Raw genomic sequence first — 19,566 nt, 5'->3', positions numbered from 1 at the left:
CGCCCCTATTGTTCCTGAGGATCTTGGTGTGCTCTATGTGTTCTTTTTATCCCTAGCTGGAGCTCGCCTCGGCTTGTTTGCCTATTTTTAATCGACGAGCCAGCAGAGATGCGCACCCAACTCACCAGTCTAGAAGCACCATGTCTAAAGATTCCACAATGTTCAGGGAAAAACAAGTAAGCGCAGAATTTGCATGTGTGTTCTTCATATCTTGCTAGGCACATTCCGGTAATGTATTCCATTCTATAAATGTTGTGCACGTCAAAGGTCTGCACGAAACTACACGCTTGTCCACTCGTGATACACTGCAAACGATGGTAATGGTTCGAAGCGTGCATTCCGTAGAGTGAGCCACACAGCGCAATATTGTCAGGCGAGTACGCCACACACGTTAACTTACAAATTGTCATACTTACAGACGTCGTTGTTGTTTGGATTATAAAAGGCGTTCACGATGGCCGGTCCGATGACCCACCTGGAACACGCCAGTGACATGCATTACCAAATTGGTTTCCTTAAGCAAAGACACAGAGCAAAATATCTAAGCGGTCCACTCGTGTGTGAAGTTCAAAGCAAGGTATGACACGCGGAGGAGTACCGATTTTCGGAAACGCTTCCACGTCTGGCAGAGCGACATCTAAACTAACTAAATGTCGAAACTAATGATTTTTACAAAATTGTTTTAACAGCTCGCATCGCCATGCCTGGCTGCTTCTCTTTCATAGTGTGCACAAGATAAGTCTTTCCATGCATATTGGTAGTTTAAGATTTTGTGTTGGCACCATGATTGTGTGCTTTCGATCGTTATTCTTGCTTCCAGTTTAGTGTCGCCCCCCCCCTCCCACTCCAACCCCCAGTTGTGCTTCTTCCTCGATAATCCGCGTAACAGTTGCCCCACAGAACGCCAAATACATGACATTCGTCACGACAAGTAGTATGATGTACGTCTCCAACCATTCTTACTAATTACGAGTAACACAAATTTCCCATGCCCGCCCGAAATGCGAATGCAGCATTCGCGCGACAGCCGCGATTGCGAAGAGTTCCCATTATCACTTGACGTGTACTCACTCAATTGTCTTGTTGTAGTAGGTGTGCAGGCGTTCCATCGAAAGCAATACATCATTTTCGTAGAAGTTAGCTATTATTTCCACGTACGGCGTGTCCACCGTGAAGTTCTTGATCTACGCCCAAATTATGTGCCATCAGTACGCATGTTATTTGTATATGAATCCTTAAACGGCGTAGCGGTGCATAGGAAAAATAAGTGCCAGCCACGAGGATGTCCGAGCAACTGCTCCATGTTATTATCATCATTTATATCTACCTGTTGCTCGCATGATACGCTAGGTGGCATGAATTTCGGGTCAACCCTTGAGGTGAAAATCCATCTATAGTGGTTGCGGCTCTTTGATATTTGTTGTTCATAATATATTGCATATTGTATACTGCGCGCAGTGTCGAGGAAAACAATAATTATTTCTCTACGTCTTGTAGTTGGCCGATGGAAACCCTTGACGAACTCCTCCGTGGAGCTCTGACGTGAGAGGAGCGACAACCTCAGCCACTCCTATTGGTTGTCGTAAGCACGTGACTATTTCACTGGCAAAAATTGCCTGTCGTTATGGGCCGGACGTGTTTCAGTGTTCGCGGTGCCAGTTTACTACGCATCCAACACCCCATTTGTTGTACAACTTGGGATGCAAGTTTGACATCGGCTCATTAAATTACCGTCATAGTCGATGGTTCCGCATTTTCGGCATTTATTCTTCGGGCGATTCGGATGACATTGTCTGCATTTATATGTTTTGGTCAAATTCTGATATTTTCGTCATTTCAAAACATTTGCGCCAAAAATAGATGGCGACAAATCGGCATCTACGGATGAATATTTTCCTAAAACCATGGTATCCGCCATCTTGCCCTTTTCTAGCGCCATCTATCGGGTGCTGGGCTGCCATACGCTGCTTTTTCACGCAGCACGCTATGCGTTGGGGACAGTTTTGAACGCGTTCTCCACACCTCACTCCACGTAGTAAAAAAACTACCGAGTTTATTCCCACTACGCCTGCCAAACACGGCAGCAACCACGGTTCTTAGCAGCCCAGAGCAAAACAACCCCATCTGTTGCCGAGGGTACGGAAACACAGATCGCGGGTAGGCTAGAAAGGTCTATAATGACTCATTGAATGATGGCAGCTTAGTAGGGGGAGATTATGAAACCAATGAATGAACGTGCACTTGAACACCCTTGATCCACTGATAAAAGTGTTCTAGGGGAAATATTTCCTTGAACTAGGGGCTAGCGGCTCCGTAGGACGCTATTCCGTGCATTCTGCGTGGAAACGAGATGAAGGAAAAACGAAAATGTGATGCCCCGTAGGGCAAAAAAAAAAAATAATAATGCAGTCGGGTACAGGCATTTTCGGCATGTTGCACCATATGGAAAGTGTATAATTGTTGAAGTTCTCGGAATATGACGAGTTTAAATATATATATTTATATATATATGACTCGTGTCTTTCGGCATTTTTCGGCACAAGCCGTAAACGCGGAACGTACTCATAGCCTGTGAAGAAGTGTCGCAACCCTTTTAGAGGAGCACTGAAGTGCAAACATTTCTCCTCACTGAATGAGAGACGCAGTTACCTTTACACGAACACAGAAGGAACAGAAGTTATCCGTTGCGTCGTTCCTGGTTTATGAGTGAAAGAATGTACGTTTTCCCTCTCCTTCTCAAGAAGGTCGACAATGCGAAGCGCTCTCTCATTGGACTCCGGAAATGATTTGTCCAATCGTTGCAAGAGATCGTTTGAGAAGATCTATCCGAGGCCTCTCAGCTTCTTAGAAGGACAGATAGAGGGAAAGTACATCGTTGCGGTCTCTTTCGAACGAAGTTGCAAATGAATTCCGTTCCCTTCGTGTTGGCGTCAAGGTAACGGCAGCCTACATTACGCAAGGAGACATTTCTGCACTTTAGTGCCCCCTGTAAGTCAAGTAACCAAATGCCAATCAAATGTTTAGTCAATGTTCCTAGCCAATAGGCCTGTCGCATGAGTCAACTATGTTCGCGATTTTCGAGTGCGCATGAAAACAGCGAATGGATGTGGTCATACGTTTATATTAATTTTTCATGCCCAGGCCTATAATCGGATACTGTCTGTGAAGTCTTGTGATGAGAACTAACTCGAGGTGACTGAGACTTCGACTCAGCGTCAACACTAATAATAAATTACGTATTCAAAACTTACGTATTTGTATTTTGTTTCTAAGTGCGTGTCGTTCATCAGCCACTCGGCGTAACCTATTTTGCTTCCCAGTGTGTCGACCTGTACGGCAACGGTAAACAAATGTAGATCAGAAGAACAGAAGGACTGTTGCTCCTTTACCTTTTTCAATGCCTGTTTCTTTGTCTTCTTGTCCATCCATTTTTTCGTTTTGATTAGGGTATGGAAAGTCCGCCTTAACTCCTTCACTAGTGTGACGGTCTGAAAGTCACGTAGACAGAAAGCTTTTCACGCAAATGAACCATACTCTGAAGCCGTATATCCCCGGCGAACTTATATCTCCGGTCTCACACAGGTCTCATTGAGGTGCCACTACGCACTAAAACAATGATATTTAGTTAATTTCGTATAATGAATCAAACTCGTTCAAAGATGCGCTTCCAGGAATATAAAGAAGCCGTGAAACTCCATAGATCCGGATTCTCCTAGAGTAGGAGACGTCATCGAGAGTTAGCGTCTCTCTCCTGGCAGGAGCGCGAGCGTTTCCCCAACGTTCGAAGTCTGCCAGAAGCATAGAGTTAATATAGGTGGACTCTAGAGAACGAACTTGGCGCGCCAACAATGCGATCCTATCCCCGAGTGTGACCGCCAGGGCGCAGCCATCCGTTGGTCATGAACATCGTTAATGGACAAATTTTTCTACCCTAACCACAGCAGAGCTGCTCCGTTTGATAGAAACCTTGTACTGCCACGTAGGCTGTGTACTGCGGCGAAACGGGCCAATGGAGGGAAAGACGGCTAGCGAAGGAAGCGAGGCAAACCCTGTACATTGTGTTGCGTACGTACGGCCCTTCTGGGTGTGTGTAGAAAGGACAGCACTACTGTCCTACGCTACTACACTAGATCACTACGGTCGTACTGCACTACTAGTGTAGTAATGGGACAGCACAACTCATAGGATTGAGTAGTGTTATCTGTATCACAGTGTAAACGTTGCGAATCATATCTTTATCTGTGAGATCGTGTACGGCACCGCCAACCCTTTGCTTTCCAGAGAAACGCATGACCATATTTACCACCTATGACGTGTTGAAGCCGCGACGCGAGGCAGCGTTGGTATGCTTTGCGAGCAAAATAAAGAAATCGTAAGGAATATAGGCATGCATTTCCGAAGACAACAGCAGTCGGAAGATGACAACAGAGTGTACCCAGTAAACCGTCATCTTCAGGCTGCTCTGCGAACCAACGGAAACCGGAAGTATGCGAAACCGAAACCACCCGCAGTTCTTGGGTCCGGTCTGTCGAGGTTCTGTAATAATAAAGTGACGTACGAACGACAGCACACGAGCAAGAGATGTAGTAGAAAATATTCTCTGCTTATTTGTTGAACAAATATGTGTGAGATACACACATACTTTGTCGAATTTAGATAACAAGCGACGAATTTAGGGAAACAAGCAAGTCAAGTTAAGCGGAACGAAGCACAACGAATGGATGACAGCTCCCTTGTGGTAACGTTTCCTCAACCGAGTCCCACACCCTGGCCAGAAGCTCTAGTGAGGAGACCGAAAGAGACAATTGGGGAGCAGTGTTGCCACACGCATTACATATTGCTTAGCCTATGACGTCATACTTCCCAAAACTAGCAATTAATTTTATCATACTTCCGTTCCAAACAGAGAGACGTGCACTCTAAATCTTTTCACACCTTTAAAGGTGTAATAACGTGCATGGCGCACGCCTTTTCAGGTGTAATTTTGGTAACATCATAATGGAGCATGGTTTCGCACAAATTTTCTTTACTCGAGTGTTCTCTGTCCTCCAAAAATTCAGTCTTGCAACATCTCAACATTGTAGACACTTGCGCGTGCTCAATTATCGATAGCGATGCATATATGCATTAGCTCGTACCTACGATATCCAAGACATAATGAAAGCAAGATTTGCACTGACACTTGCTGTTTAGTAATGCTTTCAGAATTTTGTAAAATATCGTCCTGGAGATGCAATGTTATGCAACCAGGTTGAATGTGCATAGCGCACACCTTTAAAGGTGTGAAAAAGTTTACAGTGTGTCGTCCCTCTGTGTGCCCAGACTCAGGCGTGTACATTATGGAGCACACACAGAAACAATGTTTTTGGGAGAATACAATGTGAGAAACGTGCGTCGCAATGTCATAAATTCGGGTGAGGTCCTGAAGGCACGAGATTTAGTGCGCCGTGGCACTTTAAACATGAGCTCATCGTGCACACAATGCGACACGGTTTTGCAATGGCCTTGCCTTCTATTGCACAAGAGAACCGTGATTTGGACATAACGAAAGGTCGCAATACGACCACAGCTCACATTTTCTTATGTTTTTGCAGACGCGTAATGCACCTGTTACACGGACACTTTAGAGCGAAGATCGAAGATCTCATAAAGTCGCAACGGTGATAATCGGTCTAAGAACTTGCAAACTATCTCGTCACGGGCGCCAGAATCTCGGAAGACGCTCATGAAATAGTTTCCTCATAAATAACTCCCTAGCAAGCTTTATAAACGAAGACCCAAGTCGGGATTTCCCAGGCAAGGGTATAATACCCTTGTCAAACGGGCAGCGCTAACCGCGGTTAAGGTAACCGCGGTTAAACGTAACTGCGGTTATGGGAAACCGAGCTTGGCAACCTCGTTTTCGCGATTCCGTTTTCAGACCTCAATACAGGTGTAAGAACATTTCCCGCAAATAATCATGTGCGTACCGTGTACGATTGTTAAGCTATTCAATTACGTTATGTCCTTTTCTTTTCACGATATAGAGCGTAATCACAATATACCTTGCGATTATGTCACAATCAGTTGATCACTCCTAACATGTCACCAACTGCCCTGTGACAACAACTAGCCATGGTTCACGATAACCGCGGTTTGGTCGGGTAACGGCAGTTAAGCGTAACCGCGGTTCAGACTGCCCGTGTGACAAAGGTAATTGTATTTTGAAGCCAAGTTATCTGGTGATCGTGTGGACAGCATGCCACACGACGAGCAATTGGGCTAGTTGGTGCGAATGCATAATGAAGTAAACCCGACGCAAAAGACAAAGGGACGGAGGAAGAGACAGGATGCTTGGCCTGTCTGTTCCTCCGTCCCTTTGTCTTTCGCGTCGCGTTTACTTCATTATGCAGACATCTTGCCGTTGTTGATCTCACAATTATGAGCAGCGTCACGGCTGCAGGGCAAGATGAGATGACGAAAGTACATCGAATGGGAGGCCATATGGAGCCTGGCCCTCTCATACCTGGAACCATAGGCGCCGACCGCGGGGGGGGGGGGGGGGGGGGGGGAGGCCCCCCTCCGGCATGTCTACCCAGCTGACACTCAAGACCAACGTTTCGAGGTATATCCTAAGAATCGTGTGTTTCGTGCGAGTGATCATGAAAATCCCGTAAAAATTTGCCTCACAATGTCACAGAGAGTCGAACCGAACCCGAACCGAAAACCGTTATTAACCGTTATTTTTGGCCGAACCGGAACCGAACCGAAAGAGTCGACGCCATCTTGGAGCTGAACCGGAACTAAACCGGTAACAAAATACCGGTTACCGGTTCAAATAACGGTTCACACGGTATGAAGTGCGAAACTTTGGATGTTGTACATGAACACAAAAACTATTTTTCGTATTTTTTCTTCATTTACTAGCTTCGTAGACTTCCTCTTGCTTGCCGAAAAAGTCGTGCCCTGCAACAATGATCTGGATTTTCTCGAGTCACGAAATAGCAACAGATAGTAACTGAAAACTGTTAGGACTACTAATGTCTAAGACATACGCATGAATGTGTATAGGAATTAGGGATCAATGACAGTTTTGGGTAGTAGTCAATTAGTGACATATATTATAATAGTATACCAGTCAGACTCAGCTATACACAGGGCGTCCACCCTGGCAGCAGAAATGATCGCTGGCACATAGCACCGTCAATGGGAGACTGACACTCTCCTATGGCGTTTGTCACAAAGAGGCGCTCTATTGTAAGGTCAGTCCGTTTGTAACACAAACCTGTCAGTTTTTCTTTGACAGCGCTATGTCTTCGAGATCATCTCTACCGTTATCGCAGGCATCCTGTATATAAATGCGAATACGCGGACCAAGCAACGGATATGTCGTCGGCTGTGCGACCTTCGGTCTTTCAAATTTTCTCTTGTTCGTTTGCTTTTTCTTTTTGTTTTGTCTTCTTCTGTGTTTTCTTTTGTGCAGTGCTATGCAAAAGCAAATTACCTGAACTCAGCTACAGCATGTGTCTGTGTGTACGATGCTGCAGGATAATTCCAAACGTATGTGCGTGAACTTACTGAAGCCCCTTACAAAGTAAAGGGCCAGGCATCCTCATGCGGGTAAGAATGAAAAGAACATACCAATATATACCATGAACATACCAATATATACCGACATGGAAACACTGGGACGGTCAGTGATGATAGGATAACGCGCCTTTTACATGAAGATCCCGGGGCTCAGAATCGCAAATAACAACAACAAAGATGGTAACTGAAAACTGTTGACTACTAATCATGGGCGTACTGAGAGGGGGGCAAGGGGTGCATGGCCCCCCTGGAACTCCAAGGTCGCTGTGAAAATAGTGCACTCTTTAGGCATAGGTCGTAATGATTATTCTCATTTGTCATAATAGAGACCTCTGAACACCCACACAGTGCACAGCGTCCGCTTCCAGAAAATGATGTGGTAGGGGGTGGGGGTTTGCATTCTCCACCCCCCCCAGAAGTGCATTGTACCCCCCTTGAAAAAATGATGGGAACGCCCATGCTACTAATGTATAAGACATCCACTGAATATATATAAGAACTAGGCATCAACGACAGTTTTGGGTAGCATTCATGAAGTTACATGTTTCATAATAATATATTAATCAGCCACCCTGCTGCTGAAATGGCCCATGGTGGCCACCCTAGCTGCTAGAATGATCACTGAGATACAGCTCTGTCAAAGAGAAACTGACACTCTCCTTCCTACGACGTTTGTGTTACAAACAGTGCTTCATTGTAAGATGTAACATTATAGGAGAGCTGTCAGTTTTATTTTTTCATTTTTTCAGCGCTATGTGTTTGTGTTATAGATCATTTCTGCAGTTACCGTGGGCATCCTATACATAAATGCGAATACGCAGACCAACCAATGTACATGTCGTCGGCTGTGCGACCTTCGGTCTTTCAAATTTACTCTTCTTCGTCTTTCGTTTTCTTCTTCTGTTCTGTTATGTGTAATGCATTGCGAATGCAAACTACCTGAGCTCAGCTCTAGCACGTATCCGTGTGTACAACGCTGCAGCATAATTCACAACGTGTGCGGGTGTGAACTTACATAAGCCCCTTATACGCTAGCCACACTACAAACTTAATGAAACGGAATGCCGGCAAGTTCACCTCCTCACCACCCATCATCTTGCGTAGCGTCGTTCTCTCCTCCGGCTTGTTGAAAACGGGGGCGTTGAACGGGGGACGCAACGGTTGAAAAAACAGCGTCATTCAGGATGATGGTTGGTCACGAGGTGAAGTTACTGCGATTCCGTTTAATGTATTAAGTTTGCCGCGTGCCTAGGGTACTAGAAAGTAAAGCACCTGCCACACTCATGCTGGTCAGACTGAAAAGAACATGCCAAACTGGCTTTCTTTGTGGATTTGAAATAAAAGCAGCAAAAACGACCTATACTGACGTAGTATTTAAAAATCACAAATGGGTCGAAAATGAGCCGAACTCTATGTTTGCACTTGCTCTGTCTTTGTTCCACAGCCAGTTCACTCTAACGCCGACACGGTAGCACGGCGGCGGTCAATTCTGACACAATAACGTGCCTTTTACACAGAAAGACCCCGAGCTCTCAATCGCACCATTCCAATCAAACTACCATGAAGCGCCGTTAGCTGATTAACCTGTACTCGCGATTCTGACTGGTAATGAATGATTTCAATTACTTAAATCACTTAGGCCAAGGTAGCAGGCCTCGTTGACTGTTATTCCTGGTAGGATTCTGCGAACTACCCGGTGGGTGAGTTAACCACGGCGACATGAGCTACGTGCGGGGAAAGTCAACCCAAACCAGCAATTCATGGCTATGCTCCTCTTGCAGCCGCTACTAATATCATATTCATATTCATAGTCTTTCATATCGCACAAACTCTTTCAAAACCCTGAGCGACCACTGGCGCCTTCCTGTCCACTTCAAACACTGTAACACACACACGGAAGCTTGTGTTAACCTGCCTGTTGTGCTTCAGTCGCACCCGTGGCCCCTGAACCGGTTCGTGAACCGAACCGCTTGAAAAGAACCGGTTTGAACCATTATAATTGCCTTCTGGAGCTGAACCGGAACCGAACCCTAATCGCCGAACCTAAACCCCCGAACCAGACCGTTAAACGTTTCGGTTCGACTCTCTGGGCCCAACACGGAATTCCCGACACCCTGCCCGACCTCTGTGTATGAAAAGGGCGGGCGGGGGGGGGGGGGTTGTGCCCCGGCTCCCTCCGGCAGATTGCAAACTCTCCGAGCCTGCTAACGCCGAGCCTGGGAGGTGACACCGGTTACAACTCCAATACCGGCTGTGCTGTTTGAGGTTTTTCCTGGCTTTTGCGAAGACTTTCCAGACGAATGTCGGCACAGTTCCCCCTGAAGTCGGCCAAGGACACATACTATCGCCCTATCCCCCACTCTTCCCTGCTGTTTTCTCTCCATCTGTCCACGTCTGTACGCCGCTCATGGCCACATTTGGTTCGCGGCGCTAGCACGAAAAAAAAAAAAAAACTAGTGAGGAGTTTGCAGCAGCGTGACGAACTATAGTACTGGTTTAACGGTGACGTTTCTGATGGAGGCGCGGAGATGTTCCCAATGAGATGGAGGACCATCAGAGAAAGCCTCGATGGCAACTGACTCCACCGCCAGCGTATTGGGACCTCGAAGATCCCACTAAGAAGATAACCCAAACGGTGTGTCCTTCAATGGCTCCACTTGCACCTGCAGAGACGGCCAGGGCATGCAGGGGAGAGATATATGAGAAGGCGGACGAATTGGCTTACTAATGCGTGCGGATGACACGATGCGACGCCTGGACGGCTGGACAGTCGCTCAACAGTGCCTGCATGGGACAGCTAACACATTTGTTCCAAAATCAGAACGTGTTGTTCACGTGGTGGGCAGTAGAGCCCGATAAACTGCTGTTTTTGAATTATAAACTAAACCCTCCGAATAGAGCGTTGCTGTTCTCCCGGGTGCAGCTGCACACGGAGTCGTCACGAGCCACGTACAGGATGTCCTACGCGGTTTTCGACAAGCTGACTAGAAGGCATCAGGGAAGAAGAGTGCAGCGACTGATGAGGACCACAAGAAAGTGAATTTTCTATACCCTATACCGCAATCAGGCTGACAGACCTGACAGCTTCCTGAATTAGGCTGTGAAAATAGAAAAGCAATCGATCGGGGACCCCGCTGTTACCCTTCCTGTCCTATGCCAGCAGGATTTGAAATTCAGTCGCTACCAGACCTTATTCGAGAAGTGGAACCCAAAGTAAGCGCTCTGCGCTACCCAGATGAGGTCAGAGGTTAATTCATCTCAACAGGAGTAATGGTCAGAGAACAGGTCCAACAACGAGGCGTCGACGACTGATGTACGGACGCCTGGTTGATTCTGTATACAATACTTTTTCGCACAAATCGCAGTAGTTTTCAAGCTGAGCAAAAAGCAGGAACCACATGCGACCATCCAGTTTGATATTGTAGCATAGCAAGCCGCACCACATTGCCGATGTTATAGTGGTGTCGGTGGGAAATTCATTTTTTTTTTGGGGGGGGGGTGCTTTTTTTTTCGACGCGCGTAACTTGGGAGGAGAGAGAGGGAAAAATAATATGCAACAGAGGGTTTCTTTTTTTGGGGGGGGAGGAATCGCCCCCGCCCTCCTTGCTTCCGCCAGGAAGTGGTGTGCGACTGATGACAGTCCATGAGAAAGTCCCGGAGATCTATAGTGCTGCACCAAGCTGAGTAAAGGACTGAAGAGGCTGACGTTCACGTCCAAGGAGGGAACAAAAAAATTGGTCATAGCCCAATTGGTAATGAATTTCAATGGTAAAAACGTACTGTTATCTTTCTGTAAATTTCTTGCTACCTTGACTATAAGCATCATAAACAATCGTGCGACATCAGTATCTGTTTTGCTTGTGTTGCGTCTCCTGTAATTAAGGACTGCTCTAATTAAACCACGAACGTAAAGTTACTCACTTCTCTTTTTGCGTCGGAGCTAAACTTCTTCTCGATGTATATTCGCCCCAGTGCGTTATCTGCGTTGAACTGTAGTTCCTGAATGCACCACATCCATCTTTCTTGCATTTGTTTCACTCCTGCGGCAACCTTATTCAGCTCAAACAAGAGGTATCGAAATTTCTCGCTAGTGTCTGGTCCCAGACTAGAGACGACCTTGAAGCCAAAGTAGTTATGAAGAGCTACCCTGTGTGTGGGAGAAGAAAGGTTAATTCTTGTTTCTAGACGTATAGAAGTGAAAACACCGCGAAAGATGATTCAGGCCGTGCACTCATATGAATTCTCGTTCTGTCCTCTGTTCTGTAGCAAATTGCAGTGTCGAATCGCTGCGAGGGTCTGGCAAGTCGGTAAGTGCGCGTGAATCACTCTAGTTCTTCCTCTGGTAGATGAAACAAATAAGTTTTGAATTGCTGTTTTGGCTCTGTTTGATCATTTCTGGTTTTCGTGTACGTCTCAAAGAGTTTCTTTTAAGTCGCTGTTTCTTTTAAGTGAGCGCTGCAAGGGTATTATAGGAGCGTTCAAAAAGTTCCGTTCGTGACATCCCAACACACCGGCACAAATCTGCGAAAGCTCCCGCATTCCCAGGTGAAACGCAGCTCACTTGCAGGGTCCTTTTCAAGGGAGCCCACAAAAATGTCACACAAAAAAGATGTGGACTCTAGGGATGATACTCCAAAACAGCCTCACAGCATATTGTGCAGTGTGTCACAGAAAAGGTTGCCACCCAATGGCGGACGTCTCCATGGAGAAGGGCAGTCCTTGTACTGCCTGGGACTTCTGTTCTTGAACTATCTGCGTAGCCTCGCAGTACCTCATATCATTCACAGTTTGGTAAGGTTCCTTGGAGGTCAGTAGCAAGGGTACCTTCATGTCAAGAAACACGGTGAACATCACTTTGCCCGCGGATGCTGCGCTTTCAACTTCTCGTGTCATAGTGAGCAAGGATGATTCCGCTGCGCGCTTTCAAACTTGCTGGACGGTTCATTATGATGACACCAAGGCTCATTACGACGGGTGGAGTTAGAGGCAATCGTTAAATTCTGTACATGCATATAGATCTCCCACGGTGCGCGTACGACGTCACAAACGGTAACCTTTTTGAATTCTCCTAACATGGCCACGTGTTCAAAGTAACATTGATTACAATGGTAACATTTAACCTTTTCAGTACCCACGCCCGTGTACTGTTACAAAAATCAGATCGGCATGAGCACAATGAGCTAGACACAATTGTAGTATAAGTATTGTAGTGACGATCGTAGCATCTTCTGGAGCTTGAGGAGCAGTGGCGGTCCCAAGGGGGGGGGGGGCGGTCACCCCCTCCCCCCAAAACAAAGCATAGCCTGGTCCAGTTTTCGTTTCTCTCCCTGTGACACTCTCAAGGGGAGTGAAGAGGGCGCACCCCCAAACTTGTTACTCATAAGACTTCCCATCGTCTAGCAGCTGTTGTACTCTACCTGGACCGTCCAGGTAGAGTACAACAGGCTTTATGCTTGGCACTATACCTAAAAGTGTCCAGAACCCCTCTCCCCCCTCCCCCTCCGAAAGTACTTCGCTGGGACCGCCCCTGCTGAGGAGTAATGGGACAACGATTAGTGGAAAGATGTTTCCTTCCTGTCTTTCCAGTCATCGTCATACTGTTGCTCCTCAAACTCAAAGAGATGCCGACCAAAGACCAGCTAGCTTGGGTACTAATTAAATATTATGGCTATTATTGTATTACAGACCCAGCCAGGCCGACACGTGAGTCGACATCTAGGATCATCAAACCGCAATTACCAAAAAAGAAAAAGAAATCAACAACAATGAAGCAGGGCCCTCTACATATAAATACAGCGCGTTCTGGCCTTCCTTACTAGTAGGCCCCGACATTGAGAGCGTCATACTTGTCAAATGTGGTGAGCAAGTCCAATGTGGATTTGTAGTACTCCATTTCGAGCACCACTACCGGTTCTGTTTCGTTGACGGTGATGTTTACTTCCCGAAGCATGCTGTTGAAAAAGTCCAACCAGTTTACCTGTTGGAAAATAGATACCTTTAATAGTTTTACGCTGACGAAAAGGTAGACAAACACACTTCTAGAAAGACGCCCACTTTTAAAGTGCCACCACGGACTAAATCTGTCTTCAGAATCAGGAATATTGTTCTCTACGTGAGGCGCATGTATCACAAAATTAATTTCTAGTTCTGCAATGTATGACGTCATTTAGCGCCCAATCTTCCAAGGCGTCTGGCAACATTGCTCCGCGAAAGTCCATTTCCGTCTCCTCAACACAGTGACTGGCTGACTTCCAAAGCTTGGTGAAGAGCGGAAACGTTCAAGCTGTCGCTATAGGAGAGAAACGCCAACTCTCGTCGACGTCACCTGCTCTTGTAGAATCCGAAACTATGGAGTCAGTAGTGACACTTTAAGTGCTGTTGTCTAACACGTGGATGAGAAGGTAAAGGAGAATAAAGGGCCCGTTTGCGACAATCCATGCCACAACACTGTAGCTTTCAATGGAAGCTTATAGTTTCGAATGCCAACGATACTGTGAAGACGAAAGACGTTACAACTGGTTTACCATGATGAAGTACATACGTAGTATGTTCTACGTATTTCTTCCTCCACGTACAAGTATTTAGCTAGATGATATTTCGCGCATGCTTCCTATGGTGCTTATTTATGACGGCGATTCACAGCTTCCTTAGTGGTGCCAAACCACATCAACGCAATCTCTTCGCCTTGTATCTCGCGTCTCTGGGTCTTTCCGATGCGACAATGGCGAACACAATAAGACAAGAAAGGGAAAATACGTGCTTCAACTGACTATATTCGGCTGCATATTGTTACAGCACTCCAGCCCCGTGATTCTGATTCTTGCGAAACCTAAACAGATGGCGCGGTGTGACTTGACTAGTGTCTCTGACACCCCTCGTTACCGTAATCACGAGACGCTGGCCTCGTAGCTACTCCTGGACAGAATGGTGATTGTCAACAGGATAAACGCGATGGGTTATCAACATACATAGTAGTCATGAAAAACACAAGCTGTGTTAACGGCTGGGCCAGGTTTTTGGATCCAGGATTATATACATGTTGTACGAGGGTCGGTATTGGCCCAGTTTGTGTGCCAATTCACTTTAAAATTATACCCCAACTGTAAGAGAAATAGTTCTACAGGTTTTCCCGGCGATTTTAATCCAAGTGCCAGCTGGATTAATCCCAGTGCCAAACAAATTAATCCGGGTGCCATTTAAATTAATCCAAGTGCCATACAAAATAATCCAGGTGCCACTCAAATTAATCCTATATAAATGCTTGGGATAGTAGACACTTTGTGACATAGGCGGTGCGGTCTACTACATGGAACCCAACTTTTTGTGAGTCACGTATGTATGTCAGAGTTGCATGACATGACATATACTCACTGTTGTGGGTTATGGCAACTGTTTGTGACAGTTTTCGTCATAGCGTGACCTTCTAGGGCCTCACCGTGTCGCAGCTGTATGGAACGTAGATTTACGACCATTATTGACTACAAAACCTTTTTGCCACAATTTTGGCGAAACCGCTTATGGCGTGACTTTTTGGGACTTCTTCATGTCAGAGCTGTATGATATGGTTGTTTAGGACCATTATTGACTACTACTACAACGTTTTGGGAGGACTTTGGTGATGCCGAGTGCGACTGCTGCGTGCCCTTTTGCCACTTCCTCGTGTCGGAGCCATATGGTGTGGTGCCATACAACCATTATTCACAACTACACCTTTTTGGGACAATGTTCTGGAGCAGGCTATGGCGTGACGTTTTGGGACTTCCTCATGTTAGAGCTGTATGGTATGCTGGTCTACGACTATTATTGACGTGATGCCATTTCGAGCGTGATGGTACGGTGGTTTACGACCATGACTGATAATTGCGCCATTTTCGAACGACTTTTGTGATACGGGGTGTGGCGTGACTGTTTGTGATTTCGTCATGTCACACCTGTGTGGCGCGGTTATTTACCTCCATTATTGACTACTACACCTTTTTGGGATAATTTTCGTAAAGCTGGCTACGGCGTGACTTTTTGGGACTTGGTCATGTCGGACCTGTATAATATCGTGGTTTATGACCATTATTGACTGCTACACCTTTTTGGGACGATTTTCGTAATGCTGGTTAAAGAGTGACTTTTTGTGGCTTCCTCAAGTCGGAGCTGTATGGTAATGTGGTTTATGACTATCATTGACTGCTACACCTTTCTGGAACAATTTTTGTAATGCTGGTTACAGTGTGACTTTTTGGGACTTCCTTATGTCCAAGCTTTATGGTATGGTGGTTTCTGACCATTATTGACTATTACACCTTTTTGGGACAACTTTCGTAAAGCTGGTTACTGCGTGACTTCCTGGGGATTCCTCATGCCGGAGCTGTATGATGTGGTGAGTTACGACCATTAATGACTTCTACACCTTTTTGGGACAATTTTCGTAATGCTGGTTACAGCATGACTCCTTGAGACTTCGTCATGTCAGGCCTGTATGGTATTGTGGTTTATGAACATCATTGACTGCTGAACCTTTTTGGGACCATTTTCGTAATGCTGGTTACGACGTGACTTTTTGGGACTTCCTCATGTCGGAGCTGTATGGTATCGTGGTTTACGACCATTATTGACTACTACACCTTTTTGGGACAATTTTCGTATTGCTGGTTACGGCGTTAATCTTTGTGACTTCTTCGTGTCGGAGCTGCATGATATTGTGGTTTACGACCATCATGGACTAATGCACTTTTTGGGACAATTTCGTAAAGTTGGTTGCAGTGTGACTGTTGGGGGCTTCCTTATGTCAGAGCTCTATGTTATGGTGATTTACGACCATGTAAGCCATACTTTTGTCTTTGCTTCATCACAACTTTCCCACATGAAATATTATATTTTTTTACAAATTACGGAAGGCTGTACAGCCTATGCTGTTGGCAGACACACACAGTTTCCTGGCTGATCTCATTTACAGGCAGCACTATGAAGGGTGTACCTAAAGGGATAATAATCGCGAAGACAAAAGGTGACACAACGAAAATGCAATAAAGATTTTCATATCCAAACGGACGTGACAAGCTTTCTATCACTTTTTGATTCTGGTTGGCATGACATAGGTGCAGAGTAGTGCCCCGGCATATTCCGGCGGACAAATAATGTTAAATGTTTAGAATGTATGCATTGAACACAATTTTCGGTGCGTGCTCTGAAAACGAGTTTGACACGTATTCACGACTTATAAGTTCTCAGTCAGAGCTGACTTTCTTCACTTTTCAACTGGATGCCTATTTCGTCGCAACAATGAATCAGCAGTTTTCAACCGGTCAGGATGCTTGCTAAAAGGTGTCTGCAGTAAGGGCTGGTTATATGTGACTGCCTCTTCAGGCTAGTCGGTGAAGGGAAGACACCGTAACCAGCATTACGAAAGTTGTGCCAAAAAGGTGTAGCAGTCAGTAATGGTCATAAACCACAATACCATACAGCTCCGGTATGAGGAAGCCCCAAAAAGTCACGCCGTAGCCAGCATTACAAAAATTTTCCCAAAAAGATGTAGTAGTCAATAATACTCATAAACCACAATACCATACAGCTCCGACACGAGGAAGCCACAAGAAGTCACGCCGTAGCCAGCATTACGAAAATTGTCCCAAAAAGGTGTAGTAGTCAAAAATGGTTGTAAATAACCGCGCCACACAGGTGTGACATGACGAAATCCCAAACAGACACCCCACACCCCTTATCATAAAAGTTGTTCCAAAATGGCGCAATTATCAGTTATCGTCGTAAACGACCATACCATCACACCGAAAATGGCATCACGAAAAAAATTGTCCCAAAAAGGTAGAGTAGTCAATAATAGTCGTAGACCAGCCTGCCGTACGGCTCTAACATGAGGAAGTCCCAAAAAGTCACGCCATTGCCTGCTCCGGAACATTGTCCCGAAAAGGTGTAGTTGTGAATAATGATTATAAGGCGCTACATCATACGGCTCCGACATGAAGAAGTGGCAAAAAGTCACGCCGCACTCGGGATCACCAAAGTTGCCCCAAAATCGGCGTAGTAGTCGATAATGGTCCTAAACACCCATGTCATAGAGCTCTGACATGAGGAAGTTCCAAAAAGTCACGCCATAACCGCCTTCATCAAAATTGTGGCAAAACGGTTTTGTAGTCAATAATGGTCAATATAAGTCACCAATCCATACAGCAGCGACATGGTGAAGTCCTAAAAGGTCAGGCCATGCTCGGCATGACGAAAGTTGTCACAAACAGTGGGCATAAACCACAACAGTGAGTATATGTCATGTCATGCAACTCTGACATAGGTGACTCACAAAAAGTTGGGTTCCACGTACTAGACCGCACCACCTATGTCGCAAAGTGTCTACTATCACAAGCATTTATATAGGATTAATTTGAGTGGCACCTGGATTATTTTGTATGGCACTTGGATTAATTTAAATGGCACCTGGATTAATTTGTTTGGCACTGGGATTAATCTAGCTGGCACTTGGATTAAAATCGCCGGGAAAACCTGTAGTCTATGTGAGCGATTGGAATGAAAGAACGCGCCAACAACTCTTGTAACAGTGCAAGTCCAGTAACGCTGTTCATCGCAAAAACAAAGCTGTGGTGTTTCCACAAGTTTGCTCAGCGCTGAGCATTTCAACCCCTGCAATGTGAACTATTTCAAGGAGATTTTCACTACCTTTGACAAGTGTTCCTCAAAGGCTTACCTGCGGCAACTCTTTCTCCAGCTCATATATTGTTTTTTTCTTATACATGGCAGTGAAGTCTCGTCTCTCCTCCTGAGCACGGGATCTCTGAAATTTAATGCATTCACCAGATAGTTATTTTCTCATTTATCGTTGCTGCGTGTGTGCTTGGCAGTTTCCATTTTTCGAATTCATATACTTCAAAAGTTACCGTGCGGGTCAGGGAAAAGGTGAATGGTTGCTGTAGCGAACCAGATTGAGCATGTCTTTACAGAATGTGACTTGTGAAATGGGAAGTCAGATGCTTCTGGCTCAGTTCACTACAATCAGTAGCAGCCCATTCAACATAGCCGCACTGGTAGACCCTTGTTGCAGCCCTGAACAACACCGTCAGGAACTGCGGTTACTCATGGTGTTGTTGATCACCGCCGTATTAATGCAAATGAACAAGCCACATGGAGACATTTCACTTACTCACGCCTCATTCCCATGTCGCTCATTTCGCCTGTCACATGTATAATGGTGTACGGAGAGCAACTGAAGCTGTGAAGCGCTGGTGAGCGGCGAGGACATCGTCGTCGTATACGATCTGTTCCAGTTGTTGTTCTTTGTCTCTCACATCCACACTCATTTTCATTATATAAGTAACAGTGGAAGGCTGCTCAATATTTCCCTCGTGCTCGAAATGATCTCTATGTCTGGCGAAGAACTTCCGTAAACCTGACTAAAGTGACTGCATCGATTTGATTTAGTTAAAATGAGGCGTGAAAAATAATTTTGAAGCTGCTCTTCAAAACTGCTCTTAATTTAGCCCCTGTTGTCTTGCCATCGTACGAACGGAGAAAATCCACCAACTAAGTGGCACTGAGCTTCTCATTGTATGTTTCCATAAGTTTAAGATACAATTTCCTGCCATTTTGCCTCAAGTGTCTCAGTTCTTCATGACTACTACTATTATTTACGAATAACGGCTCGTACGATACTCTATAATAGCGTGCAATGGTGATTTTCCATGAGGTTTGGTACCACGTGAGATTGACGGTGACATCTTCATTGGCCGTCGAAGTTGTATAGCTGTCGCATTAGAAATGTCTTCGGTGACACTACCGGGACGCGAGAAATGGTGTGTACAACGACATATGAGTCGAACTGTAAGGGGATATGTTTGTTAGGTGTATGTCCGGCAGCTGCATCGCCAAGCCGACCGAGCATCACGAACCGACCAAGCCGACCGGTGAATATCAGCTGCTGTTCCATCGTTGACGTACGACAAAAACGCTCGGCGGTGATTGACAATTGCTCTCGCTGAA

General features: G+C 45.7%; 1 protein-coding gene across 4 annotated transcripts in view; it reads right to left on the bottom strand.

Moving 5' to 3' along the window:
• The window catches only part of LOC135378426 (neprilysin-4-like), a 67,263-nt gene that overhangs the window by 16,183 nt on the left and 31,514 nt on the right, over nucleotides 1-19,566 (bottom strand). For all 4 annotated transcript variants that reach the window (XM_064611455.1, XM_064611453.1, XM_064611456.1 and 1 more), the window contains 7 exons: nucleotides 18,278-18,364; nucleotides 13,416-13,546; nucleotides 11,491-11,716; nucleotides 3,390-3,488; nucleotides 3,252-3,329; nucleotides 1,072-1,184; nucleotides 417-475 (listed from right to left, as the gene is read on the bottom strand). In XM_064611455.1, coding sequence (XP_064467525.1) covers nucleotides 417-475; nucleotides 1,072-1,184; nucleotides 3,252-3,329; nucleotides 3,390-3,488; nucleotides 11,491-11,716; nucleotides 13,416-13,546; nucleotides 18,278-18,364 — 793 coding nt within the window. The remainder of the gene's footprint in view (nucleotides 1-416; nucleotides 476-1,071; nucleotides 1,185-3,251; nucleotides 3,330-3,389; nucleotides 3,489-11,490; nucleotides 11,717-13,415; nucleotides 13,547-18,277; nucleotides 18,365-19,566) is intronic.

This window comes from Ornithodoros turicata, chromosome 1 (assembly GCF_037126465.1).
Source record: "Ornithodoros turicata isolate Travis chromosome 1, ASM3712646v1, whole genome shotgun sequence".
Classification (NCBI taxonomy): domain Eukaryota; kingdom Metazoa; phylum Arthropoda; class Arachnida; order Ixodida; family Argasidae; genus Ornithodoros; species Ornithodoros turicata.
This window is presented reverse-complemented; position numbering and strand designations above follow the sequence as displayed.